Here is a 27,533-nt window from a genome sequence, read left to right as displayed (position 1 = left end):
GCGAATCCGTACTAGCAGTACTAGCAGCTACTGGCTTTACCACTGTACCGTTATGAATAGTTGTAAGGTTGTAGTTGTACGTAGCGCTAGTGTGCCATTTCATTGTAACTAAACATTGTTAATTAAATAATTGAAATATTTATTGTTTTCTATGTAACATATGAATGTAAGTAGATTAATGTAATATTTTATGATTTAACTTTTTAATATATATGAATATATTTCATAACCTTTATTTCAAAATTTTTCTTTCATCTCTCATAATAACAGAAAAACAATTCTCCCTTTGATAATAATAAAATGCTATTATAATTTTCTTTTCTTTATAGAAAGAAAAAAAATATATAGGAATATGTTTTAATTACTATATAGTATTTATATTTTAGATATTTGTTTTGGAAACAACAACCATTAAAACTAATAGAACTAAAAGACATGCAATAACAAATAATAAGACAGAAGGAAATATCTTATTGGTATGGATCTAGCTTAAACATATTAACTAAGACATTTTATTAACTTGTTAATTATGTTTTCTTCCAAAAAGAGTTGTTTTCCAAAAGCAAAAACTATTATAGGTTATGTAATTGATCGTTATTATTACATCAAACAAACGAAACAATTTTTATATTCATTACAAGTATATAATTATATTAATTATACCAATAATAGAACATATTCATGGTTATGTTGTGATAAAAACCAGTGTGGTAAAAAATATATTTTAAATGCACTAAATAAAGATAGTCTTTCACATTTTCCAATTTATAATAAAAAATGTTATAGAAGAACATTGTCAGAAGATAATAATACATTTGGAAATCTTTCATATGAGGAGTATGAAAAAATTGAATTGGATAAAGCAGAAAGAGAAGAAAGAAAATACGCAGAAAAAGTTATACCTCCAAAGAGACAAAGATTAAGTCATAGAGACTATTGTACACTTATTAAATCTCATTTATATAAAAAAAATTTACAGTTGGCTCTCAACGTATTAGACTTAATGAAAGAAAATGGTGATAAACCTAATTTATATATATATAGACTATTACTTTCTAGTTTTTCTCGACAAGGTGATGTTGAACAATGTTTTAAATTATTTAAAAACCTAAAAGAAAGGGGTTTAACTCCTAGTGCGTCTATATATACTAGTTTACTTAATGCTTGTGCTACAACAAATGATACACAAAAAGCATTAGATCACTTGTTATTTTTACGAGAATATTTTTATAAGAGAAACATAGATTTGACTGATATAAATTATGCAACTCTCATTAGAGCATATAGTTGTCATAACCAAATTTTGATTGCTTTTGAAATAGCAGATGAAGCAAGGGATAAAAACATTTTTACACAGAATGTAATTGCTGCTTTGTTTCATGCAATAATCGGTGATAAAGAAAATGGACTAAAATATGGTTTAATTTTGTGGCATAAGATGAGAATAAGTAAAATACGGCCAACTATATTTCATTATAATCTTCTTTTAAGGACAATCAGAGATACAAAATTTGGTGATTTAAGAGTAAATGATATTATAGTACCAGAATTTATAGAAACTCAGATTCAACTCAGTGAAACAGGAAGGCCAGATTTATTAGATTTTCCACCAGTATTAACTACTTCACTTATTTCAATACTTAGGAAGAATAATTATTTTATCTCAAATAATAATAATCCTAGACAACAACAAGAGCTAAATATAGATACAATTGATAAAAATCTACCATCAACCCTAAATTTAAATGACATATTACAAGAAAATAGATTATTCTTATTTGGCGGAATTGATAAGTTATTAAAACGTATGAAACATGATAATGTGCAACCTGATAAAAAGACACTAACATTAATGTTGGATTTACTCCCACCTACAGTAGAATCAGAAAAATCTTTTTGTAGATATATTGTTAAAAATGAACTAAAATTTGATATAACTTTTTTTAATATACTTATTAAAAGGAGATGTTTAAGAAAAGAATATCAAGCTGCTAAAGTAAGTAGTTATAATTTAATGAAATTTATTCTTAGTAAGTAATATGTAAATAATATCAATTATTTATATATACATTATAGGATGTACTCAATGATATTCAAATTCATCATTTGATACCAAATATTGTTACATTTGGAGCATTAGCTATTGGATGCAGAATGCACAAGGATGGAAGAGAACTTTTAGAACAAATGGATACCATTGGCTATGTACCAAATTATGTGATTTTAGAAACATTAATGTTCAATGCATGTAGTTTTAAAAACTTTGCTTATGTGTTGTATTTAATGAACTACATATTGAAGAATAGAATTGAACCATCGCAAGGAATATTGAATACTTTAGAAAAATTCGAAGAATTAGTATTGGAAATTATTAAAAATAAGGTATATAAATTATTTTTAAAATAACTGAAATATGTATAATTCATAATGATCTAATTTAATATTTACTAATATTTTAGGGTAACTACAAGTATAAAGCAATTAATGAAATTATGAAAGATTATAACAACTTTAAAATAAAATATGAAAATTGGAAAGAGAAAGTGCAAGGTGATATATTTGAAATATCAAGATGAATCTTTCTTTTGTTTAGAATTCTATTTTTATATCAATCTAGATTCATATTGACTTGAAATAGTTACATCGTTGTAAAATAAAATTTCTACATAAACAAATATTTTTACATGTTTTCATTTTATACCTATGTATGCAGATAATTATTTGTAGTAGTACTTAAAATAATTAAATCGGTCTATCTAATATAGTGATATCCTAAAGATATCAAATCATTAATGAACATTAGAATTTTAAAGCAAATTAGCGGAGATAAGAAGGACGAGTTTCTTGCGTCCAAGGACGACTCCTTGTTCCTGTGTTGATTGCTCGTGAAGGACATGTGCCACGAATGCTAAGTTTATTATATCCTGTAGGTCCAGTTGGTTGTGCTCCACATGTTTCTAATGCTACAAAATCATCTACATGAAGGGAAGGTGGTCGTGAAGTATTTGGTGGTCTTGATCTAAATGGATCTGCTCCTCTGCCTACACTTCCCACTACTGGTGCTCCTCTTAAAGAATTAGTGAATTGTGTTCGACCTCGCATAGGTGTAACTGTAAAGGAAAGTTTTTGAATTAAATTTTTACCAATTTTGCGCCAATACAAATAATTACAACCTAAACAAACATATAACAAATATGTGCAATTTACCGAATGGTTGTTTTACTTTAGAAACAGGAGATGTTGTTTGTTTTTGTACATCTCTATTTTCTTGATCATCAGTTTGAGCTTTTGATTGCAATGGTTGTGTAGCATCATCAGGTGGGGTTTTAGAACATAAATTTTGAGCTTCTGTTAGCAAATTAAAGTCAGTAGGAAGCAGTTCAGCTGCTAGCGCCAATAAATCTACTGTATTTTCATTTGGAGCTTGATTTGGACACATAAATGTAAATTTCTTTGGCCGTTTGGAAGCAAAATCTGGAGTACCCAAACATCGTTGAGAAAATTGATTCAATAGAGCTTCAGGAGTTGGCAATAACGGCTCTAACATTTCTGGAATTGGTTCTTTTTCTTCTTTATCTTCTGCAGATTTTAAGATTTCAACTAATTCTTGTGCACGTTTTATCTTTTCCAAAGGATGATCATTCTTATCCCATAATATTAAAGCTGCTAATTGCTGTATACGTAAATACAAAGATCTTCCTTGTGATTCAGACGCAATTAAATTTTCTAAAAACATTATAGTTAAATCTATAACAGGTTGAGCTTCTGGATCTTCAAATACCAAAATATGGTCTAATAATGACCGTAATGCATCAGGATTATTTTCTAAACAACTTTTTACGTGATATAAACCATAATTATGACTAATAAGAGACAAAAGTATACGAAGTGTACTTCGTAATATATCGGGTTCGAATTTTGTGCTAGTTGCTAATATATCAATTAATACAGCTAAAATAGATAAAAGTGGTTCTTTACTTGGTACTGAATGAGTGAGTCTTTTTTCAAATGGTTCATTGACATCTTCTTGCATAAGACTTAGTGTACAATCACACAATGTTTCAAAGATATCTAAAATTTCATATTGCATCCTAACATCGTTTGTATTTTTAAGTGCAGTGCACATCATTTCAATAACAGGTGGATATTTTTGGTCAGACTTAACTTGTGCTCTAGATGCAGGACTAGTTAAAGTTAACAAAGTAGCCTTCATAGGTGCATGTCTTGCAAGTTCACTAAGTAAAGCAAGAATTAAGACATTACTTTCTAGTGGTGTAGCAGCTATTACACCATCTAATAAACATCTACCTACGAGTAGTGCTGTAGGTGCTGCTAAATCACTTAATTGCTTGCATACTTTTGAGAGGAGAATTAATAAATCTTTATTCCAACTGGCACAAAGCAATCGTAATGTTTCAGTTAAATTATTAGCTTGTGCCTGCAAATGTGCAGACCATAGTTTTCTAAGACCTAAAACTCGGGTAGCATCTTCAGTCAGCATTGTTTGTTTTGAAGTTAAAACAGGTGGTAATAAACGTGTTAAAAGTTTCAAGCCTGGTATGAAATTGCATGGGCTTAGAGAAACCATCTTGAGAACTTCACCTAACATTTGAGTCCATAATGATTTTGCTACATTTCCAGATCCATCTGAATCCACAGCCTGTGTAAATACTAAGAGTGTCCCTACTATTTCCTCAGACAAAGTTTGAACAATTCGAATAGGAGGAATAGCTTCTACTAATGAATAAACGCCAAGTAATGGTATTACAGCTGTTAGATCTTTGAAATCTGTAGCCATACACTTCACAAGACGTTCCAATAATGCTCTTGTTAATCTGACACATGGAAGAAGTAATGCAACCAATGCTAAGCCTCTCCTGCCTGTTAGAGCTGCACGATGTAAAAATGGTTGTTCATAGAATTCCGAAATATTTGCCATAACTGCAATAAGAGCTGTCAAACCATCAGCAGCAAACAATTGAGTTAATGCATTCCTGTATTTTAATTCAATATAAGGTTCCATTGGATCCACATCATTATTTGAAGGAAAGACAAGATAATATAAAATTCTACATGCTGTAATTAATTGTCCTGGAAGAGAAGCTGCTTTATCTGCATTTTTTCTAATGCATGCAACAAGTGGTGAGACATCCCCATAATTCCAATGAGATGGCTGCGCTGCTGTTGACAGATATGATGTAACATCTTTCAATACAGCTTGCGTTCGTGATTTTTCTAAAATAATTCCAGCGCGATTTTGAAATACCTCTATTCGGTCAGAATAGCGAATTGTTGCTGATATAATTTCTGCAGAGAATTCACACAAATTTGAGTCAGAAAGATAGGGGATTAAAATTTCAATAAATTCTCCTTTAGAAAGTACTGTTATTACAGCTTGTAAACCTTCAGGAAATATTAAGAAAGAATGAAGTTTTTTTAAAGCCATCCAGTCTGAAGGTTGATATTTTAAATGTAATAAACATTGTACAACTTGAAGACGCCAAGCTAAGACCAATCCTGCACCAGGTAAATCACATTTCAAAGCTTTTAAAATTAATTTGGTAACTTCTGGTTCTTTTAATAAATATAATAAGCCTTCTTTTGTATCAGAAATACGTAAGAGGAAACGTCGAGTAGCTTTAATTAAATTTAAATCTGATTTTGGAGAAGTAAGAGCAAATAGAATATGATATAAAAGTTTATGATATTCAAAATATGCTATCAGATGACATCGAGGATTTCGATTATGCTCCCGTTCAAATTCCATTTGTACTCCAGCTGGAAGTTGCCGTTTTGGTTGAGCCATTAATGTAGGTGAACATATATATGTATTTGTTAATTCAGTAATAGCCAACTCATCAATTTCTTTCATTTCATCAAGAAATTCATATGTGTGAACTTTCCTTAATAAGGAACTTAAAGCATATTTTAATCTTGCTAACTTTGCTGTATCTAACATCATTAAGGCGTTTTTATATAAATTACTTTTTGATATAAGAAATTCTCGAACAATTATTGGACTTATTAATGCAGCATCCAATGTACGAAGAGCGGAAAGTTTCACAGGAAGTGCTACATTTTCGCGCATACATAGCGCTAATAATTTATAAGGTGCATCTACTTTTAATAGAATATCTGGACCTTGTGGAAGTTTACATAAAGTTTCTGCTAATCGTACACCAACTTTAACATGGCGAACTTTGTAAGCTGGTTGAGGTTGAGCACATGCAAGGTCCATATCCAAACCAGCATTTACGATATTAGTCAAATCATTAAAATCCGTATTATTCAAATGAAAAGGACTAAGTATTGCGCATAAAGATTCGCAATTGTGAACAAATGCCTCTTTTTCTTGACCTGAAGCATTATTAAAATGTAAAACTGATTTTGATATAGATTGAAATATTTCATGAATCTTATCCAACATTTCTTTGTTAATGTGGCATTCTTCAACAACATTCAATGATTCTTCTAATTCAAACAGATCAGGTGGTGTTATGGAATAAATATTATTTAGCTGAATATTTTCACATTCATATTCTACAGTAGGTGGTATATCATCTGCCATTATATCTTCATCAGATAATATAGGCTCAAAAGGTTCTCCAGTTTCTTGTTCACCACCATCCTGTTCTGCTTCTTCTTCTTCAGCCGATATACTTTCAGGACTTAAAGAAACTAAAGATTCAGAAGGTGGTGAAGAAGGGCGTTTCGTAGATTTTAAAGTGCTGTTTGTAGCATCTTCCTCCCAATGTCCCATTTCTGTCTTTCCAGTATCTGATGTTGAATTTCTAGATGATTCTACTATTTGAATTGGTTGTATAGAAGGAGGAGGCGTTGCTGCTACACATGTTTCCTATAAATTCCATATAAATCTTTTACAATTATTATTCCCAAATTAAGTCTTATAAATTTATAAATATGTGTGTGCATATGCGTTTAATTTATATATACGTGTATATATACATATATATAGTAACTTACATTTGAGTTTGTTTGTGCTTGATTTTCATAGTACCATTCGGATTGTTGCTCTGAAATTTGAGTAGTATTTTCTACAACTTCTTCCAACCCACTAACACAAGCTGCAGAACCAGCAGCCGAACTAACAACTTCTTGTGGATTATTTAAAGATTTTGTTAATGTTCCATATACTGCTAAAGTAATGGTAGTATACCAGCCTCTTAATACCAATCCATCTGTTGGTATTTGTTTTCTTTCACATTCTAGTTGAATATGAATATTTTGCTTATATTCCAACTCCCCAAGTGATTCAAATGTAGAAGCACCAGGTTTACTTAAATCATTTACAAAAAATTCAATTTCAAACTGAGATGGATTTGTAGCCCTAACATACGTAAAAGAAATAGAATAATTTATTTAAAAGAAAATAATTTTTTATCTTGATATATAACTTTTATGAAATAACTCAATACCCTAAACGAACACCTCCAGGAAAATCAGCTTGTACTCTAGCACCTAATGGAATAATTCTAACTTCACTTATATAAACAGGTTTTGGAAATTGTACTAAATCTAGATTAAGCTCCTGAAATAAACAAATGGTTTTATTGAAATTATTATATTACACCTGAAACAAACAAAATAACCTAACACTTACTTCAGAAATATCATGTGAAAAGGTATCAAAGAATAATAATTCTGTATTGTCCATGTTTCAGTTATTTCAACATAAAGTGGTTTGAAATATCATTTTCCTATAAAAAGATCAAAATTATGACTATACCATGTATTTGACACAACAAATACTTCAAATATTTATTACTATTTTCTTCAATTATTGCATAATGAAATTACATTCTATTTCAATATTCAGGCATTTAATTGTAAACAAAACATTAATACTTACAATATGATTTACATAAAATTAATGTTTTAAAATCATTTTGAAAATGACATTTTCAATAAATTATGTATACAATGTTTGTGTACGTAATTCCAATTTCAATTTTTGACTTATGTTATGGGATATTTTTTCTTACATTAATTAGAGGATATTAAAACGTATAGCAGTAAAAGGAAGTAGACAAATCTTAAGTTTTTAAAAAATTTGAGTATTTTCCAATGAATTATACATGTGTTATCTTTTATTCTTTTATAACAATATATATTTATTTAATTCAAGTAACGCCATCTGGTTTCACTTAATATCTACCTTCGGTTTCATTCGTATTACTTCGTTATGAGTGAGAGAAATTGTAATGACTAATACCTGTGCAATCTTTCCTGCGAACGAATTTTTCTTTCCGTTGTAAAATTTTTGTCTACGATAAAACTTGAATTTCACATATTTTGTATATTTGCCCGATTTTAATGGGTGCTTTTTATATGTATTTTATAAGTAGTACTTATCGAATAGCTGTGATAACGACATAACTGATCTGCGTCACTGGTTGCGTTCTTGATTATTTGTAAATTTGTTTTTTGAAATCGTCATACAGCTGCAATGAAACAAAAGTTATATTAGATCAGTAAGTGTGAGGAGAGTTTTTGTTATAATTCATACTGTATAACATTAGAACATTGTAAACATTTTAAATATCGTTATTAAATTTAACAAATATAGAGTTACCTTTTTTCAATAAGAATCTTTCGTATTTTATTTTGTAACAATATGTATGGTTAAATTTCAGTTTTGAAACAGGTGAAAATTTTTGTTAACATTATTTTTAGATTCAAAACTATGTATACATATGTTCTAAACTGATAAGGAATAAATGAATTACTGTCAAAACGTTTGCGATTATTATTTTTATTTATTAAAATATATAATATTATTATATTATCAAAAATCACAAAAATTTTTAATTTTATATTTATATTTATCTCCTATATAACCTATACTTTTGGATCTCAAGAAATTAAATATGTTTGTGTATGTATAATTAAGTAATAATAAGAATCATCTTTAAAAATATTAGATATAATAACTATTTGCTTTTAGGAATGGTAGCTGCTGGAGCCACAGTTTTAATGGCAACCAGTGAAGGAACTTCAAATAAAACACAAAATAATTCCACACAATATGAAAATCATAATATTTGTTGTCACTATAATGAAGTACATAATAATCAACAAAATTCAGAATGTCCAATTAAAAAGAATATAACATCTTGTAACATAAATAGTAAGTATTTTAAATAATAGTAAATATAGTCCATATATTTTTAATTCTCTCAATAAGTTCTATATTATATATTATTGGTACAAAAAACAATTGCCAAAAAGTACAGTTTTTGGGATATATGTAATGTACTTCAGTTTGATATCAACAATTGTCAATGTTTTTTGTAATAGAGAATAAAAGTCGTAGCCCCATGTTGGAAAAAAATAGTCGATTGATTTCAAGATCAGAAAATAAGGAGAGTAGTAAGAATCTTACATTATATAAAACTGCATCAGTTCGTGAAACAAAAGCTTCTAGATTACGAGCTGCCTCCATTATATCACCTAATGGTAAGTTACTTATTATAGCTATTTTAAATAGATCGATATAATTTAATATCTGTATATGTATGTGCTTCATAATTTATAGTAATTACTGCATTTATATAGGTGGAACAGTGTTATCAAGAAGATTAGGTATGTCAGAAAATTCTACACCCTTGGGCCTCCAACCTAGTACTAGTTTATCAATTAAAGATGTGAGTTATCATATCTACTGTGATTATAGAATATAGGTATATTAATATATTATACAATACCTAACAATATTATACAGGAACATCCAATATCAAGTAATAGTAGTATTACAAATTCGCCACGAGAAAGGGATAAAAGTTACAAAAGAAAATCATATTTAAATCGGTCATTTAATGTGGAAACAGCAACAGGAGATCGTTCAAATCAATGTAAGTGATCTAAGAATATTTATTTTCTACTTTACTAAAAATTTTACTTTATTAAAAATTTTTGTATGTTTTAGCTGAATGTAATATTAGACAAACTAGAAGACAATCAAATAAACAAGGCTACATATCTGATACAATATCTACTTCATATTCTAGTAATCAACATCAAGCAACTAATCTAAGTAAAATGCCTTTTGACTCAAAAATCACTTGCTCGAAAGTTAAAGAAAATTGTTCAAAAACTTATACATTGCCTTCACTGAATTCTCCTGCAAACAGTAAACATTCAAATATACAACGAACTAGGTAGTTCTGTTTGTTAATATTTTTATGGTGTAGCTTTTATAATTTACACTAACATTTGAAATCGTTATATAATTTAATTTCGCAGTAATGGCGGACATAGTGATTCAGAAGTTTCGCGAAGAGTTGATGCATTAACAGCGTTAACAAAATCTGCAATAGAACGCGTAGAAAGGCTTAAATCACAGTCAAATTTGCCAACAAATTATGGATTACGATTGGAAAATCGTTCATCTAATACTCCATGTCAAGTCACAGAAAACAGCACGAATAATACGCGTGCATTACAATTATCTCCAAGAAAAAGTTCTATTTTGAAAAAATCAAATGATGAACACTCTCAAGATGGATCTTTAAGTCATCAACATACACCGGTTTCAATTCTTAAACATAAGATGTCTGATATTGATACAGGCCAAAATATATCTACTATTGTGAATCATACAGTTCTGCCTGTAACATTTTCACCATCTGTTAGGGAACTAACACATAAAAAACATGGTATTTTAAAAAAGCGCAGTAGTTTAGATGAAAGTGAAATACTTCGACGGCGGAGTTGTTCACCCGATATTTCGTCTACTGACAATACTTATTCTGAATTCAGGCCGATATTAAAAAATCAAAGACGATCATCTTTGGATGAAATTATTAAAAGGGATCAAAGTCCAGATCCTCAGCCTACTTCAATATTAAAACGAAAATCATCTAGAGAAGATGATAGAGAAGATCGTCAGGTTGGTTCTGCAGAGCCACAAGGTATACTTAAAAGAAAATCTACAAATAGTCAACGAATGACTACTGTTAATCATCACGTGACCATTACAATGGATGCAACAAACGTCACTGGTCCGGAAATACTTGATAGTTCTGAAGTAAGGCCAATCCTAAAGAAAAAGCATAGTAGAGAAGAATCATTTGGTAGTGATCCACCATCTTTAGAACCACGACCAATACTAAAAAAGAAATCCAGTACAGAATCGGATGAACATGATGATAAACCTAAAAAGACTATTTTGAAATGTACGCGAAAAAATTCACAAGATGAATGTAACTATGAGACAGAATTGACTTCGCCAAAAAAATTGTCAATGCTTAGAAATCGTACGTTACAAAATAGAACAAGCGGAGTGTTGGAGAATGATGCTGTACGACCTATATTAAAGCAACCTGGCAATAGGGACAACGAATCGCGAGTCCGTTTAAACTTATATGATGAAACAGTCATTAGTGATGATATATGTACAGAAACAACAAATTTATTTTTGCGAAAAAGAGCACAATCTGTGGGACATATACAACCTTCTAATATTCCTAATGAATTCACTGGTGTACTTAACAAACGAAGATCTCTTGAGTTAATATCTGTAGGTGCTATATCAGAAGAAAAATCACAAGTGAAGTTAACAACCAGTAACATCTATTTAAAAGCAGCTCCTTCTCTAGATGATGAGAGTGCCAAGACTTCTATTATTCCTTGTGACAAATTGTACAGGTAATATTAAAGAATTAAGCTATCATCATTTATAATAGGGATTACTTTTTATGAAATTAAGGATTATATTTTTCAAATATATCTTTTATATCTATTTATATTATTTATATCTAGAAAACAACAATTATGTTAGGATTTTGTCATGCTAAAGGTTTCATTAAAATATATCCTATAATTTTTATTAACTTATTATTGTGTATCAATGTGATATATATAGTACTCTGTAGCATATACATTTGTTTATGTATTTAGTCTGTATAGTAATATGTAACTTTGGCAAGACGTTGAATCTGTGCCAAGTTTAATTATAGATCACCTAGCAATTCTAAAAGCTACAGAAAACAGAGAATCAGAGCATGCACACAACCTGTATGTCCATCTAAAAGTTACTTCTGATTTAAGATAGTACTTTTTTTTTTCTCGAACACAACTCAAAACTTACAAAAGGTATTAAATTTAAGGTGTTTTTCTGTTTTCTACTTACTTGTATGAAGTGTATGCATAAACCAAAGTATAGATTACTAAAGAAAAAAGATTTATAAGTTTTAGTGATAAGTACTTATTAAGTCTTCTTGTGTGTATACATCTAGATTATAAGTCACAACATTTTTGCATTGTAAGGCTTAAAATAATACTGTTTTTAAATTTTATAACAATTTATATAAATCACATTTCCTTGTTTTGAATTGTAGAAAACATATAAGAAAATAATAATGTGTTTAATTGTAGCACAATAAAAGAGAAATTCACAGACAAGGAAAAGCAAACTGTCATAGTATTTGAAAGCAAAGAAGGAAATAAAGTGATTTCAGATGGACCTGTAGATAACAATATTGATAATAGTACTCCAGTTTCCATTAGAATGAGTGATAAAGAGGGTTCAAATAATGAAATATTGTGTGTGCAAGAAAAAGCAGATGATGGAAATATTCAAGAAAGTAATAGTGTACATCGCAGCAACAGTGTTTCCAAAATGACATTGCATTTTAAAACTTTGCACGAAAAGGCAAATTCTAAGGAAAAGGATGGCATGTCTCAAAAAACACTGAATAAAGGTTCACATGGTGTACAACGATATAGAGATCGAAAGAATCAAGGAAATGATAGATTTAACACACAACCAATAACTTTTCAAGAAGTGCAGGAAGCAGTTCTACAAAATCAACGCAATGTTACATCAGTTAAAAAATCAAATTTGGCAGAAACTACAACTGATGATGAATTTGATCCTTCTAAATTAAGTTTGGCAGAACGAGTGCGTTTGTTCAATCAAAAAATTGATACCGAAAAAAGTTCAATATCAAATACCATGCCATTAGAAAGACATTCACGCAGACGGCCGGCTGCTCGTTATAAAACTCAACCAGTTACATCCGAAGAAGTCGAAGTAGCATCTCGAATATCTCCATTAAATACTATTAATCAATGTTCATTAGATACTAGTAAGTTTTGTATGTTTATTATGAAACATATATTTGTATAATATAAATTATCAATATTCTAATTATTTCAATTTTAAGGTGATTTGCCGAAAAGCATTTTAAAACCTGTTGCGTTACAAGCGCATAATTCGTCGCAAACAAAAAATCTTGAACTCGAAGGAATGAAATTAATAAAATCTGTACTTAAAAAAGAATCCGAAGAATTAGAACAACGGACATCTGAAAGTTGTGATATTTCATCGCGTTTTAAATTAAAACCTAATTTAAAATTGGAAGAAAATAAGGTAGATAGTAATATTTGGTTAGGAAAAATAAATAATTTAATATAAATATGGACTTTAGTTTTAATATAAACTGTTATATACAGACAGGGAGCATAATGGAAAATAATTATCCAACGCAATGTGGTTTGAGTTGTGCCTATAGTGAAAAAGATAACCATATAGAAGGTAGGCAACATAAAATTAAACAAAAGTATACAGTGCCTTTTCACAAATATAGTACTCAGGATGAATTAAATAGAACAAAAATCAAATCTGCATTAAATAACATAGATAATGTTCAAACTGTAATTGCTACATCTAAGAAATACGAAGAAACTCTTCAAACATCTGGAGGTGAGACATTCTCTGTAAGTCATGAAACATGTAACATAAAAGCTGAAGCTGCATCTCCTTATCGTCATCCTATTTTTTCAAAACAAACCAGGTAACAGATTTTATATTTATCTATTTATAAAAACTATATTAAATGAAATATAATTCTATATTAATATAAATATATTTTTAATGTTAGATATTAATAAGGCTTGTAGAAGTTGCATAAATGATCAAAAAATTTGCTACACTTTTTAGTAGAATATGTTTTATCAAATATGGCTTTTACCTGACGTCGAACCTTCTATTTATTGTTTCAACTACTGATAAGATTATATTATGTAAAAAAGCATGGATGTAGACGTATATATGTATTACAATTAACTACTTATAGGTGTACTTCATTGTCAAAGAGCGTTAGTCATCACGCGATTAGCAACAAAACCAATGAATGTGAGTTGAATAGTGCAATAATACCAAAGCATGGTGTACATCTTCCAGAACTATGTCGTAGCGCAACGCAAGCAATACCGACAATAGATATTAATGATGGCCCAAGTATGAGTATTGCAGAACGACTAGCTGCGCTACAACGTAGCGGAAATACAAACTGGAAACGACGTATAGCTTCCGAATCATCTAATTCAATGGTAAATGACATTAAATTAATTTTATTGCAAAATCAGAACATATTGCATTATTTACTATTAGTAATTAAAATTGATATTAGGATGGAGTATGTTCCAATTCATTGAATAAGGAAGAACTAAGTATCAAACAAGGAGTACTTGCAGATTGTCTTGGAAAGTTAGAATCTGCAACAGAAGGTTGGAAGAAAAGAATAGCAGCTCCAGATGTAACAAAGTTTACAGTAGCTGGTAAAATGAAGGTAGAACAATTGGAAAACCTAGATCCAGGATCGTCATCTCCGCTTATTGAAGCTACAGGAAATATTATAGATAGAAAGAAAAAAACCCCTCGTCCTGAACGATTTAGAGCAAAGAAAGGTAATATTATTTAAGATGTTTTCAGCGCTTTTAAACATAAATCCCTAAGTAGGGTATTAAGGATGTCATCATTTATTTTCAGGATATATGAAAGATGCTGTATCTACTCCAACTAGTCCAAATAAAGATTCATGCATTAAATTACGCGGAAGCTTCTCTGAACCTGCAAGCGATGACAGTGGTTAGTGAATAGTTATTTTTGGAGTTATATCAGAGTATTTTTCTTTCACCATTAGCATTACTTGAAAATGTATGTCATAGCTGAAGAAGTGAAAACGGGGAAGAACGTATCACCTGTTGTCTCAGTACCTAAGATAGACGACGAGACATTCACCTCCTTCTTTACTGGAATTTCATTAGAGAAATGCGAGGCTGAATCTGTTGATTTAAATGAAAGCGATTTCGACATGATTACATCGCAATCTGAATTGTAAACCTTTTATTTTTTACTAATATTGTTAATCATACAGTAAGTTCTAAGTTCTCATATATTTATATTATTATAGATTAGTTCAAAAGCGAAATATACGATTGAAACGACGACGGTTTGTGTCTAGAAATCCACTTAAAACGCTTGCAGCTCGTACTGACTTAAAATCAGAGTATACTGAGATACGAACTGGTATTGCGGAAAAAGTAATGAAACAATTAAATGTTGAAAAATGTAAGTCTTTATCGAATATTAAATAATTGATATGTGACATTATAATATTTATGTTATTGTACCATGTTACAGTAGCTAAAAATTCATCATTAGCTATGGAAGCTTTAGCTGGCCTAGCTTCTACTGAAGACTTTAGTAATATAACACTAAGGAACGTAACAGATACAAATATTTCTTCGAATAGATTACAGCCATACAAAGACTTGATGTTACTTTTAATTAAAGGCCGGAGACATGTACAAGTGAGATTAGTCGAGCCAGTTGCAGAAAGCATAAATAGTGGCGATAATTTTGTTCTAGTAACAAAATCAGAGGTTTATAATTACATTGGGAAATATTGTAATGTTATCGAAAAAGCACGAGGTGCAGAAATTGCATTGAGTATTCAGCAAAATAAGGATCTTGGTTGCCAAACATTTCAAGTTATTACTATTAATGAAGATAAATTAACTTGCACAAAAAGTCAACTACAAAAATTCTGGAGTTATCTTGGTGCAGAAAATGAGAACGTAGATGGTAAGCTAGTATTGTGTCATATATGATGTAACAATATCTTGTAAAACATTAATAGCATTGTATAAATAATAATAGTCATTGAGGGTGGACATCCTGATGAAGATGAGCTTTACGAAACATTCATGATAGATACAAATATGGTATACGAAATTAAAGATGAAGAACTGGTGCCACTTGAAAAATATTGGGGTACTATACCAAAAATTGAAATGCTCGACCCAAATAAGGTAGATATTTTAACATGATATGTGGGATGTTTCCGAACTCGCAGTATAGTTGAAAAGCACGTAATCAGAGCTTCATATGAAAAACTTTTATTCTATATTTTTATCTTACTTTTACATGAGAAAGCATCTCCATTCCGATTAAATCATAGTTTCGGAATCATCTTATATATTTTTTACAGTTAATTTAATTATTTATAGTTATATTTTTTTCTTTTATAAGGTGCTAGTATTTGATTTTGGTAGCGAAATGTATATATGGAGTGGTAAAGGAGCTTCAACTGATAAAAAGAAACTTGCTACACATCTTGCTACAGAAATGTGGCAAGAAGGATATGATTATTCAGAATGCACTGTGTGCCCAATTAGTGCGGCATCTATGATTGGTAGACGCACCATGTCAAAAATAGACTTAAAATCTGCTAAAGTCAGACCTAAATGGTGTTTACTTGCCAAATTGACACAACATGTTGAAACAATACTTTTCAGGGAAAAGTTCCTTGACTGGCCAAATGTTTCTCGTATAATACGAATTCGAGGTACTAAGAGTAAAGAGAACGTTGATGGAACTGTAACTATAGAAGTGTGTAATATTAATAATTTATTAGAAGAAAATACTATTCCAGTTGATTTGATTCTTGAAGGAACTCATTTAGGTAGAGGCACTGGTTGGTATGACGATGAGGTAATAAAAATTATTACTTAATAATATACATTAAACAATAATTATATGGTATATATACCATTCTTCAATAATTAAATACATTGTTTTTCAGCAAATGAAGCAATTCATTGTTACGACAATGGGTATAAAAGTGTGGCATATTGATGAATTTTCACATAGTCTTCTGGATGATTCATCTGTTGGACAATTTCATTCTGCAGATAGTTATATTGTATATTGGATGTATTCTGTTACAGTTACTGGTAAATGTTATTACTATTTTTGACATAAATACATTTGAAAAAATATACATAAATACTGATAAATATGTTATGTCTTAGTTTTATAAGTTTAATGAGATGTATTATACTGTTTTTTATCCAGGTCGCGAGCTTAGTGGTTTACCGTCAAAACATTCTGCAAAGGGACGCGATCGCTCAGTATATTTTATTTGGCAAGGGCAAAATGCATCTTTGAATGAACAAGGTGCTGCAGCGTTACTAACTATAGAATTAGATAACGATCAAGCACCTCAGGTAATTATTAACGAAGATTAAAAACATTACTCGAATTAATATTTTAAATTTATACGCACACCTTTATAGATTCGTGTAGTTCAAGGATATGAACCAGCTGCATTTCTCAATTTATTTTCTGGAGGTATGATTGTACATAGTGGCAAGAAAACGAATGTAAAATGTGACAAACGATGGCGATTGTATATATGTCGTGGTACTTTAGAGTCAGAGGTGTCTTTAATAGAGATTCCTTGTAGTACTCGTCAATTACGTAGCAGAGGTTCTCTTATATTATTAGACACTAAAAATAACAAAATTTATGTATGGCATGGATCTAACTCTTTACCTCATATTAAACAGGTATTCTTATTAAATTTCGTATTACAATGAATTTTGAATAGTACAAAAATCAAAATATTAGATGGAATAATTCTTATATATATATGCAATGTTAACTTATATCTAGCATGCAGTTAATGCAGCAGCCAAATTAGAAAAGAATCGTCCGCAAGAAACTGGTTTAACATCTGAAGGTGATATAGAAATTTTTGAAATTGATGAAGGAATGGAACCAGAGGAATTCATTAATGGTAGGGAAAAGTTTACGTTTAGTATTGACATATTGTCACATGGAAATAATGAATAAGATACATCTTATTGCACAGCACTGGGACAAATGAACAAAAAGCTGTATGTATCATTAGAAAAGGATCAATTACAGGAACATACTCCAAGACTGTTTCATCTGTCAAGCATTTCTAAAGAATTTAAATCTGTAGAAATGTTATGTCCTCATCGTGCTTCTTTACCAACTCCATTTCCTTTTCTACAGGAAGATTTATACCAAGTTCATCAACCAGGTAATTTATAAAATTTTATGAAGGACTAACGCATTATAAACTTATTAAATTATTATTATAGCCTTATTTTTATTGGACAACAAAAACGAGTTATGGATATGGCAAGGCTGGTGGCCTAATACCGGAGCAGAGGATCAGTCCGGTAGTAAAGCAGTTAGATGGCAAGCTGAAAGAAGAGCAGCAATGACAATGGCTATGCAGTATTGGCAAAGAATTCATCCAGAAACTAATAAATATCCGATTTATCTAGTCTGGGCTGGACTTGAACCTTTGCAATTTATAAATCTATTTCCTACATGGACATATCGCGACGACATAGCGGAATTAAATATAGAGGTATTTTTACATTTTCTAACGTTATTAAAATTATATCTTTCAAACAAATAATTTGTAATTAGGATGGTCGAAATCCTGGAGAAGTATTAACTGTAGAGAGTGAGTTGGTTCGATTAACGCAGAGTACGTACCCTCCGGCTCAATTACTACAACGACCACTACCAGAAGGAGTTGATCCTACACACCTGGAGCTGTATTTATCTCAACAACATTTTCAAGTATATTTTGTAAATTATTAGTGATAAATGAATTCTAATAACAAGAGATACATATTTCGTGTATTTTAACAGGAAATATTAGGTATGACTAAAGAAGAGTTTCAAGAACTTCCAGTTTGGAAACAAGTGAACCTTAAAAAAGAAATAGGACTTTTCTGATGAAATGTCCAGACTGCCGATCCTACAAGAAATAGCTGCCCTTGTAAAGCGATTAATAAAGTTTTTGTTAATTGTTTTATGATGTTTATAACTTCAAATTTTTTAACTTCTCGATGTATGAATTCGCGTTTAAGATATGCCTAAAGTTGCCTATCGATAAAAGAGAAACTAATATTATAATGCAGTTAAAGATATTTACTACTAATTCAAATATAATATATACTACATACATACGCGCACGTGTGCGTGCACGAACACAAATAGGTGATTATATATTTTTAATACATACTAAACATAAATTGGCTTGTGAATATTTCCTTTATATTTGTATGGGCTTTATATTCAATGATAATACAATGTTTTAGAATGGCTTATTCTTACATGTGTAATATTTGTACAAGAGCGACTGTATTCTTTACAACATACTTCATGTTTTTGAACAGTATTCAATGAAATTTCTCAATGTTGCCTTGAGTCTTATTTCATAGCCCCTTATGATCCCTAAAACATCGCATACGTTAAATTCGAGAAAGGTTATACGTTCACTTTACTTGAAAAAGTTTTTTCCCGAACTTGTGTAGAATGTTACATCATCTTATTATATGTATGCATCAGTTGAAAATAACTTTGTTTTATATTTTTTTCGTATTCATGATTTATGTAGTATCGAAGTAAAATACAGTATTTGTATTATAAAATAGTTCAATATTTTGCTTTTTGACATAAAACATTTTTGATATGAATGCATTGTTTAAATCAATATTATAAATACGTATATACTTATATATTATTTTTTAATATTTGATATTTGAAATATACATAAACAATAATATAAATAATCGAAAAATATAATGATGCACATTACCAATTGAATAAAAATTATCTGGAAGCAATTTGATATATTTAAAATTATTTTAATCGTTACTCAATTATTCTTGTACTTTTTTCAGAGTGTAATTACAAATATCTTCTTCTACATCTATGCTTGTTTTTATCCTTTTATAAACTGACCAAGGCACAACATTATATCAGTATAAAAGAATCACACATTACTTTTTAGTGTTTAATTTAAAATTACATTCTGTTCAAAATTTATTGTTGTGTGTGCAAAGAACACAAATTCACCCCAATGCTTACAATGGTTGTCTATTTTATTCTACAATAATAATATATTATGGAAAGTTTATACACACATATATAGAATAAGGTGTATAATATCGTTTTGGATAATGTAATTAATTATGCATTTGTATCATGAGTAATTTTATGATCTTTTCATTTATTTTTTACTTTTCTTTTTACATGAAATATTAAAGTGTAAAATCGGTTGTATTCTCTATATGTATTTTCTGTTTTTCAGTAAATTATACATTTTTTAGGCAAAGCATAATTTAAAAATTATTCAAAACAATAATATTAGATACCTTATCTGTATTGTATGTGATTATGCGTGCATGTAAATCCATATTCTAAATCATCTAATATTAAAATAGTTCATCCAAATAATTGATTCTATACTTTATATCTTAATTTAAAATAATCGTGCGTTGATTGATGTAAAATGACACACCAGATCCATGACTTCTTTTCTCGCTTTAACGTTCCCCAAACTAATTATCTCGTTATTAATCTTCAAATCCAATTTACAATACTAGGTATGTTGGAATATGACGTTAGTACTTCCATTCAAAGTCATTGGGCATCTGTAGCACACAATTGAATTTTTTGAAGTCTTTTTAGAAGATATTTTAATTGAACTCATTGTCATTTTCATATTTTGAGTATCATTGATAATGCATTATAATTTTATATACAATATTCAATAATAAATGATAAATGTGAGAACTAACTTTGAAACAATTCTTCTTTTATAAAGAAATAATGTATTATACAACTTCATATACAAATTATATATAACAAATGACAAACATGTATTTACACTTTGCATATTGTTATATGTACTATAAAATTATTACCGCCATATGTAATACTTCGCCAAAATAATTGTTTCATTTCTTGTACAATAATAGTCTCTTATTTCTTTCTTAGTATATAAGTTACAAGTAACTAAAAACAGATGTACAGATAAAACGGAGTATTACCATTTAAATATTTACTGCACTTTTCCATCAATGTAAGCCTTTATGGCAGTTTGACATTCTACAGAACACCAATGCTGTATCAGCAAATATGTTTCTGATTCTAATGCTGCATCCAATTTTTTTCGTAAACTATGACGTAACAATGTCTTCGTAGCTTCCATAGACTGAAAATGAATAAACAAAATATTAAATATAAATATAAATATAAATAAATAAATAGTCCTCAATGCATATGCAAACAAAGAAAATTCAGGATGTATAGAATAAATATTAATTAGTTTTATATACATCACTGGTACGAGTGCAAGAGTGCAGTGTTCCTATTTTCATTTTTAATACAACATTGATTCTATAAATCAATTTAGTTGTATGTATAAAAATGATTATTTTAATTTATTTCCTATTATTCACAATAACTAGATGTTTTAGTTCTTATGTTATAATTAGCAATAAATTAAATAATACTACATTCAAGTACTCGGATGGTGTATGTATATCCAATTATTATATAGATAGGATAGAAGATATTTATAAAATATTATATATAGAAAAAAATATGTAATGTATATTACTACAGATTAATGGAGAGAGTGATTTGCATAAATGTGTAATAAATGCAGTATGTAGCGTAACTCATGACCGATTTTGGGTATCTAGTTTAACAGAAAGACTTTGTCATTGTTCTAATGGAAAAGAATGTCCTTGGCAATGGACAAAAGAACTTAGAAATTCGTCTATTTCGCTTAACAATAAATCGCACATGAAAGTATGTACAAACATAAATTTCACACACATTTAAACTTATATTTAAAAATTATCTTTTTCTCTTTTATTTTTGCAGTTTTGTGCTCCAATAACAGAACTGAGCACATGTAAATATAATCAAGAAGGAATAGAAATTCATGGTAAAAGTGATAGAAATAATTCTTATCTAATACCATATAATGTAACTTTAAACTGTAATTGTCTAGGATTACATTACTGGAGACTTAAAAAATATACATATCTAGAAAATCATTTAAATGTGTAAAGGTAGGTGTTTTCAAATATTTGTAAAATGTATATTTTAATATATTCTAATAAAAGCTTGTATACATTTTAATAAATCTTATTTTACTTTTTTTTATATAGAGAAGAATGTGCAACACTTATGAATTTTGTGGACACATATGGTTTGATTTATACTCAACATACTATAGATGCACTTGTCCTGAAAATCATTTATGCATTTTTCAAGATAGAAACAAAAAGAATATTCAAGAACTATTATATTCTGGTTCTGCTTATAAAGGTTACTGTCTACCATTTAAGAATGCATAATGTTCATTTCACAAGTCATAATCTTAATTTAATGGACATGTATCTAAATGTATGTATGTATGTATCTAAATAATAACAATATTATAAAAAAAAACTTATATAAAATACATACCTGTGAGGATTGCTCACTCATAGCTTTTAGGGTTGGTAGTAATTCAACCTGAAATCTATCAGGCCATAAAACTCGAGTAACAAGACCAGCTCTTAGTGCTTCACTAGCTGTTAGAGTTCTACCACCTAATAATAATTCACTTGTCTGCAATTTTAATTCAAATTCGATTTAATATTACTTTTACTACGTGTAAGAACCTTGATTAATATAACAAAGATGTAATGCTTAATATACTTACAATTGCACTTCCTAATATATGTGATAAAGTAAATACAGCAGCACCTTCAGCAATTTGCCCTAATTTACCATAAGGTGTACTAAATGTGGCTTTGTCGCTAGCTATCACAAGATCAAATAAAGGCAACATTGTTACTCCAAGTCCAACTGCAGCTCCTTGAACTCCAGCAACAATAGGTTTGTTGAACGATGCTAAACTTTTAATGAAGTCCCTAAGTGCAATAAAAGTGAACTTTTTAATTAATTAAATATATGTAACATATGTATATGACACATACTTATACAAGGATAACTACATACTTAACCGCATCTGCCATTTCTTGGGCATGTATCCGCCGTTTTTCTTTATTTGTATGTAGCAACATAGATAATTCGAGACCTTCACAAAAACTGCTACCTGTTGATGTTAATAAAACAACTCTACAATCATCATCCTTTTTTAGAATTGATAATGTTTCACGAAATTCTTGCATCACCTAAAAGAATTAATGTAATGATATATAAATAAAATTATATATTTATAACATAAAAGAAGTACTAAATATATAGTTTCCTCCATAATTTTATTACCTGGAGAGTGAGAGCATTTCTTATTTTTGTTGAAGATGATGGTGTAAGTATTAACTGCACAAGATTTCCATGTCGACGTATATTTATTTCCTTATTACTAAATTGACTTCGAATTTCCATTTTTGTTTTATTATTATCTGATTCTAGTGTTTTGGTTGTATTTGCATTGACTAAAAAATAATCTTATTCAGTACCTCGTATACTACATAAGAATGTAATTATTATCATAATTTAGTAAAAATATAAAAATTTATTATAAATATGAAATACTTTTACTTTTTTTAAAAATGATTTCACCTTTATTCTTGCGATTTGTTGCTGAATTTGCAGACCGACTCCCAGCATTGACTACTGATAGCGCATTTGCAGCTTCTGCAAGGCAGGCTGAAAGTTCATCTTCTCCTTTGGAAAATTCTTCATTGTTATCTGGTTCATTTGTTTTAGCAAATGTAACTTTGTTCTTTGTAGTTTTCTTTGTCTTTGATGTTACCTTACCTGTAGCTGTACCATTTGATCTTGTAATAACTTTCCCTAAACCATTATTAGTTTCGTCTGTTTCTGGTTGTTTGGGATTTTTATCAGCTTTTTTTGAATCCAACTTTTTATTAAGACGTTCAGGAAATACTATTTTATCCTCTACAATGTCAACAAAATCAATTCCTGTGTCACTTTTTTGTACAATCTTCTTTTTACTTTTTTTTACATTTATTTTTTCGTCTTGTGAATGTCGTCTTTTTGTAGATCTTAAGGAATGGAATCCCCCTTCATCAACTTTACCTCCTTCATTTTTCTCTGGAGTATCAATACTAACTCTAGGACTTCCAGATGCACTGGAAAATGAGCTAGATGAATGTCTCCTAATTATAACAGATGCATCTGCTGCATTTCTTATTTTTGCAGGTAAAATAAACTCTTGAGATAAATTTATTTGTTTTACTGGTATGGCTTGATCTCCAATTTTTTTATCTACTTGCATATCATTCAAATATATAGAAGTCCTTTTAGATCTTGGTTTTGATACACCTGCTGAAGTACGTAATCTTAAAACTGCATTACGAACTAACTTCTTTCTAAGTTTAAGCTCACGTTGTACTTTTTGTATATCCATAACTTTTGCTTGAGATTTGGTAATGGGAACTAATCTTTTTTTATCTGGTTGTTCTACATCGTACAATAAATTTACAACACCTTCATCTTGAAGTAATCTATCTATTTCATTTATGATTTTCTTTTTTGGTTTAGAATCTCCAGCATTATTTTCTGTAGATCGTTTTGTCTTTGAGACTATCTTTGATCCTGATTTCTTTGATGTGTTTAATTTAGATTTTAAAGTAGCAGTTTTCTTATTTGAAGATATGTTTTGCCTTAATATTTTTTTTACTGCTATATTTTGTTTAGTAATAGATTGTGATCTCTTTTTATTAAGATTTTGTTTTGAAGGTTTTATATTACATACATTTTGTATATCATCAAGTTTGTCTAATGTTATATCTACTTTATTATTATTTGTGACATGTTTTTCTGTTATTTCATCTGTTATTATGACATTAACCTCATCATTGGGAAGCACCATGGTCTCCTTAGATACATGATTTTCAGTTAACAAACTGATGTCAGGTGGAGCTTGGTATTGAGGTTCCTTCTTGCCCAGTGAAACTTTTCCTTTATATACTTTTTGACGTTTTACAATGTTCTGTTGTTGTTCATGTTCCCTAGCTTTTTCTGTAAGTTTTCGTTTTCTACCTGATCTTGACTCATCTACTCGTATATCTGTTTTTTTTTCTGAAGTATGGGATTCGATAAGCAAAGACGATGAAGCATAACCAGAAGAATTCGTATCCTCTACAGATTCTGTAGTTTTATTTTTTGGTTCCATTCCAGTTGTTTCTTTCTCTGTTTTAGGTACAATTTTTGTTTTTATTGCTTTAGAAGATTTAGTAGGTGTAGGTTTAATTATTTTCTTCTTTTTCTGTACATTTCTTTTAGATGATGCAACAGGTAATTCCAGAAGTTGTTTCAATGCTAGTTCTCTTTCAACTAAAGGATCAAGTTTCGGCGGTGTATTATAACCACTTTGTTCAATCTTTACTGATCGTTTTCCTTCCTCTGCTAAAATTGGCGGTTTCAAGTTGGACCAATCGGGATCAACGTCACCTTCCAGTATTGCTAACAGTTCTTTATTATCAGAATTGCTTTCTTTGCTAGTTCCTGTACTAGTATTATCTGATGACTTTTTATCACATTGAATAAAGGATTGATTAGTAGGCTGAGGCAATGGTATAAGTGCTGGTAAAGCGGTTCCTGGACTACCTACTAATTTACTTGATAATCTTTGGGTTAGTTTTTTAACAAAAAATATATCAGGTCGCGGTGGTTGTTCTACTACTTTTTGTTTCTCACGGAATCGTTCTTTTAATGCTTCTGCTATTTCAACCTGCGAAGATTGGCTGGTTAAATTTCGACCACGATTAATAGGGATAATTTGCGAAGTTTGACTAAATGCCACAGTATCATGTGTCGAATCTTTTGTAGACTTTCCAACAGCCTGTGATATAGAATGAGTTAGTTGGTCTTTGAGTAATGATTTTATACTATTTTGTTGTTTCTTTATAGTTTGATTGTTATCCAGTTGTTCCTTTGATACTTGCATTTCTTTGTTTTGTTTAGCAACTTCTACAGCCTTTCCAGCATCTACAACTGGTTCTTTTTCAATGCATGTAATTTCTTCTTCAACCAGCACAACTGTGCTTTCTTCTATAGTTCGTGTTTTCGTGTCATTTAGTAAACTTTTCAATTCAATTTCCACAGTATCTGGAGCTTTAGATACCGACTGACTATCATCTTCTGCATTTTCAACACCCCAATCATCAAAGATATCCTGAATTACACTTCTTTTGTTAGTTATGCTCACTTTATCTGCTTCACTTATAGATTTATTCCTTCCTTCTGTATTAGCAACATGTGTAGGTACGACAATTTTATTATGAATAATTTTCTTTTCTACATTAATTTTATGTGAATTATCAAAAGATTCAGTCTTGCCATTTTCATTTGTTGTTTCTTGTTCTACATTATATTTTGCATCAATATTTCTACACTCTTCCTTTATGTCCTCTCCTTTACTATCAGTGCCTTTTTCAATACTTACATTCTTTTCTTTAATATCAATGTCACCTGCAGTTTCTAGATCATTAATTACTCCTGAGGTAATAGGAGTTATAGAATCATTTCCTGTCTCTGTATGATTTAATACTTCCTTATTGTCTTTCTGGCTACAATTTTCAGAAACTTCTTGAGCCACAATTTCTGTTGAGATTACTTCTATAATTGTTCCATCACTTTCTTGAGCATAATCTATCAAATTAAATTCTTCATTTACAATTTCAGTGTTCTTCATTTCTTTTTGTTCTGCAGAAACATTTGTTTCATTGGAATTTATAACAGCATCCTTTTCATGTACAGTTAAAACAATATTTTCTTCTGTGCTTTCATTCATATCATTAATAGTTTCTACAGTCAGTACCATTACTTCTGAACTACTATCAACTAGTTTAGACAAATCTGTGTCTGTATCTGTGACATGCAATGTTTGGTCTTTATCATCAAAAGTCTCACTAAGTGTTTTAATTAATGCTTGACACTGAGCATTAGTATCACCAATTGTATCTATATTTAACATTGTACAAACGTTGTGTTTCTCAATGTTTTGTTCACCCTCATTTGTATTAAATACTTCAACATTGTTTGTACTTTCTTTATCTAAAGATATGTCACCTGCATATCTTGAATGATCTCCAACCTCGGTTGTATTCTCTGCTTGCTCTTCTTGAGATTTCTCATCTTTTTTACATAGATCATCAATTTGTGGGTCCTTATTTATTATTTCTTGTTCTACTTCATTAATCGCAGCGTTCCTTATGTTCTCTGTCCCATTACTTTCTTTACTTTCAAATTTTTTATTTAAATCTGTTACATCACATTTATTTACTACTAAAACATCTCGAACTATATTATCTGTACATTCTTGTGACTTATTTTCTTGATTTTCCGGAATATCATTCTTTACAATATCAGTCGTTGATTCTGATATTAATGAAGAAGATACATCTACTTTTATCGATGATTCTACTTTATTAATGTCACTATGCACTTCATCTAATTGTTCCATGGTAAAACATCAAGATTGTTACAATTACTTAAGAAGTCATGGATTGTCCTGTTGATAGAAAACAATTACTGTCATTAATAATTAAAATATATATTACAAATAAAATAGTCGATCAGGAAGAAATAAGTGTCAAAGTTTATTTGTCATTTGCTT

The 27,533-nt window shown here is 29.6% G+C and overlaps 4 protein-coding genes across 15 annotated transcripts in view; 2 read left to right on the top strand and 2 right to left on the bottom strand.

Moving 5' to 3' along the window:
• Position 1: 1 nt before the first annotated feature.
• Positions 2 to 2,677, top strand: LOC126913893 (pentatricopeptide repeat-containing protein 1, mitochondrial). Of its 2 annotated transcripts, none has more exons than XM_050717162.1 (4): positions 2 to 166; positions 387 to 1,996; positions 2,077 to 2,382; positions 2,460 to 2,677. In XM_050717162.1, the coding sequence occupies exons 2-4, from the start codon at positions 530 to 532 to the stop codon at positions 2,574 to 2,576; spliced, it is 1,890 nt and encodes a 629-aa protein (XP_050573119.1). In that variant the 5' UTR covers positions 2 to 166; positions 387 to 529; the 3' UTR covers positions 2,577 to 2,677. The 2 variants fall into 2 exon arrangements, with proteins under 2 accessions (XP_050573119.1, XP_050573120.1); XM_050717163.1 differs by having other exon boundaries at positions 55 to 166; positions 373 to 1,996.
• On the bottom strand, positions 2,531 to 8,382 carry LOC126913874 (protein virilizer). Of its 2 annotated transcripts, none has more exons than XM_050717117.1 (6): positions 8,234 to 8,382; positions 7,622 to 7,718; positions 7,437 to 7,549; positions 6,985 to 7,348; positions 3,208 to 6,856; positions 2,531 to 3,110 (listed from the first exon to the last, which is right to left on the bottom strand). In XM_050717117.1, exons 2-6 carry the CDS (start codon positions 7,673 to 7,675, stop codon positions 2,818 to 2,820), a joined length of 4,473 nt encoding a protein of 1,490 aa, XP_050573074.1. In that variant the 5' UTR covers positions 7,676 to 7,718; positions 8,234 to 8,382; the 3' UTR covers positions 2,531 to 2,817. The 2 variants fall into 2 exon arrangements, with proteins under 2 accessions (XP_050573074.1, XP_050573073.1); XM_050717116.1 differs by lacking the exon at positions 8,234 to 8,382 and adding an exon at positions 7,871 to 8,128.
• On the top strand, positions 8,346 to 19,338 carry LOC126913871 (supervillin). 4 transcript variants are annotated; one of them, XM_050717098.1, is made up of 27 exons: positions 8,346 to 8,492; positions 8,966 to 9,148; positions 9,319 to 9,477; positions 9,577 to 9,665; positions 9,743 to 9,872; positions 9,947 to 10,178; positions 10,264 to 11,667; positions 12,397 to 13,109; positions 13,188 to 13,393; positions 13,477 to 13,558; positions 13,664 to 13,817; positions 14,100 to 14,355; positions 14,436 to 14,712; positions 14,795 to 14,893; positions 14,974 to 15,142; positions 15,219 to 15,376; positions 15,449 to 15,892; positions 15,968 to 16,119; positions 16,340 to 16,801; positions 16,893 to 17,043; positions 17,165 to 17,316; positions 17,386 to 17,658; positions 17,765 to 17,888; positions 17,964 to 18,158; positions 18,220 to 18,494; positions 18,557 to 18,712; positions 18,785 to 19,338. In XM_050717098.1, the coding sequence occupies exons 2-27, from the start codon at positions 8,968 to 8,970 to the stop codon at positions 18,869 to 18,871; spliced, it is 6,780 nt and encodes a 2,259-aa protein (XP_050573055.1). In that variant the 5' UTR covers positions 8,346 to 8,492; positions 8,966 to 8,967; the 3' UTR covers positions 18,872 to 19,338. The 4 variants fall into 4 exon arrangements, with proteins under 4 accessions (XP_050573055.1, XP_050573054.1, XP_050573052.1 ...); XM_050717096.1 differs by adding an exon at positions 8,695 to 8,896 and having other exon boundaries at positions 8,357 to 8,492; positions 13,477 to 13,817; XM_050717097.1 differs by having other exon boundaries at positions 13,477 to 13,817; positions 15,452 to 15,892.
• The window catches only part of LOC126913873 (uncharacterized), a 127,589-nt gene continuing 119,226 nt past the window's right edge, over positions 19,171 to 27,533 (bottom strand). For 4 of the 7 annotated variants that reach the window (XM_050717111.1, XM_050717113.1, XM_050717108.1 and 1 more), the window contains 7 exons: positions 23,510 to 27,428; positions 23,213 to 23,382; positions 22,943 to 23,118; positions 22,644 to 22,854; positions 22,406 to 22,549; positions 20,974 to 21,137; positions 19,171 to 20,574 (listed from right to left, as the gene is read on the bottom strand). In XM_050717111.1, the coding sequence (XP_050573068.1) occupies positions 20,985 to 21,137; positions 22,406 to 22,549; positions 22,644 to 22,854; positions 22,943 to 23,118; positions 23,213 to 23,382; positions 23,510 to 27,380 (4,725 nt within the window). In that variant the 5' untranslated portion in view covers positions 27,381 to 27,428 and the 3' untranslated portion in view covers positions 19,171 to 20,574; positions 20,974 to 20,984. Of the gene's footprint in view, positions 20,575 to 20,731; positions 21,138 to 22,405; positions 22,550 to 22,643; positions 22,855 to 22,942; positions 23,119 to 23,212; positions 23,383 to 23,509; positions 27,429 to 27,533 lie in introns of those variants that run through there. The other 3 variants (XM_050717114.1, XM_050717115.1, XM_050717110.1) reach the window with 3 other exon arrangements.

Source organism: Bombus affinis, chromosome 2 (assembly GCF_024516045.1).
Source record: "Bombus affinis isolate iyBomAffi1 chromosome 2, iyBomAffi1.2, whole genome shotgun sequence".
Taxonomy (NCBI): domain Eukaryota; kingdom Metazoa; phylum Arthropoda; class Insecta; order Hymenoptera; family Apidae; genus Bombus; species Bombus affinis.
This window is presented reverse-complemented; position numbering and strand designations above follow the sequence as displayed.

Coding starts and splice junctions, on each gene's coding strand:
- LOC126913874 (XM_050717117.1), bottom strand. CDS start 7,675: ATGGACAATACAGAATTATTATTCTTTGATACCTTTTCACATGATATT. Junction 7,550..7,621: donor TTTCACATGATATTTCTGAA/GTAAGTGTTAGG, acceptor TGTTTATTTCAG/GAGCTTAATCTAGATTTAGT. Junction 3,111..3,207: donor TAAAGTAAAACAACCATTCG/GTAAATTGCACA, acceptor TTTCCTTTACAG/TTACACCTATGCGAGGTCGA.
- LOC126913871 (XM_050717095.1), top strand. CDS start 8,968: ATGGTAGCTGCTGGAGCCACAGTTTTAATGGCAACCAGTGAAGGAACT. Junction 17,044..17,164: donor GTATTCTGTTACAGTTACTG/GTAAATGTTATT, acceptor TTTTTTATCCAG/GTCGCGAGCTTAGTGGTTTA. Junction 18,159..18,219: donor ATACCAAGTTCATCAACCAG/GTAATTTATAAA, acceptor TTATTATTATAG/CCTTATTTTTATTGGACAAC.
- LOC126913893 (XM_050717162.1), top strand. CDS start 530: ATGTTTTCTTCCAAAAAGAGTTGTTTTCCAAAAGCAAAAACTATTATA. Junction 1,997..2,076: donor AAGAATATCAAGCTGCTAAA/GTAAGTAGTTAT, acceptor TATACATTATAG/GATGTACTCAATGATATTCA. Junction 2,383..2,459: donor TGGAAATTATTAAAAATAAG/GTATATAAATTA, acceptor CTAATATTTTAG/GGTAACTACAAGTATAAAGC.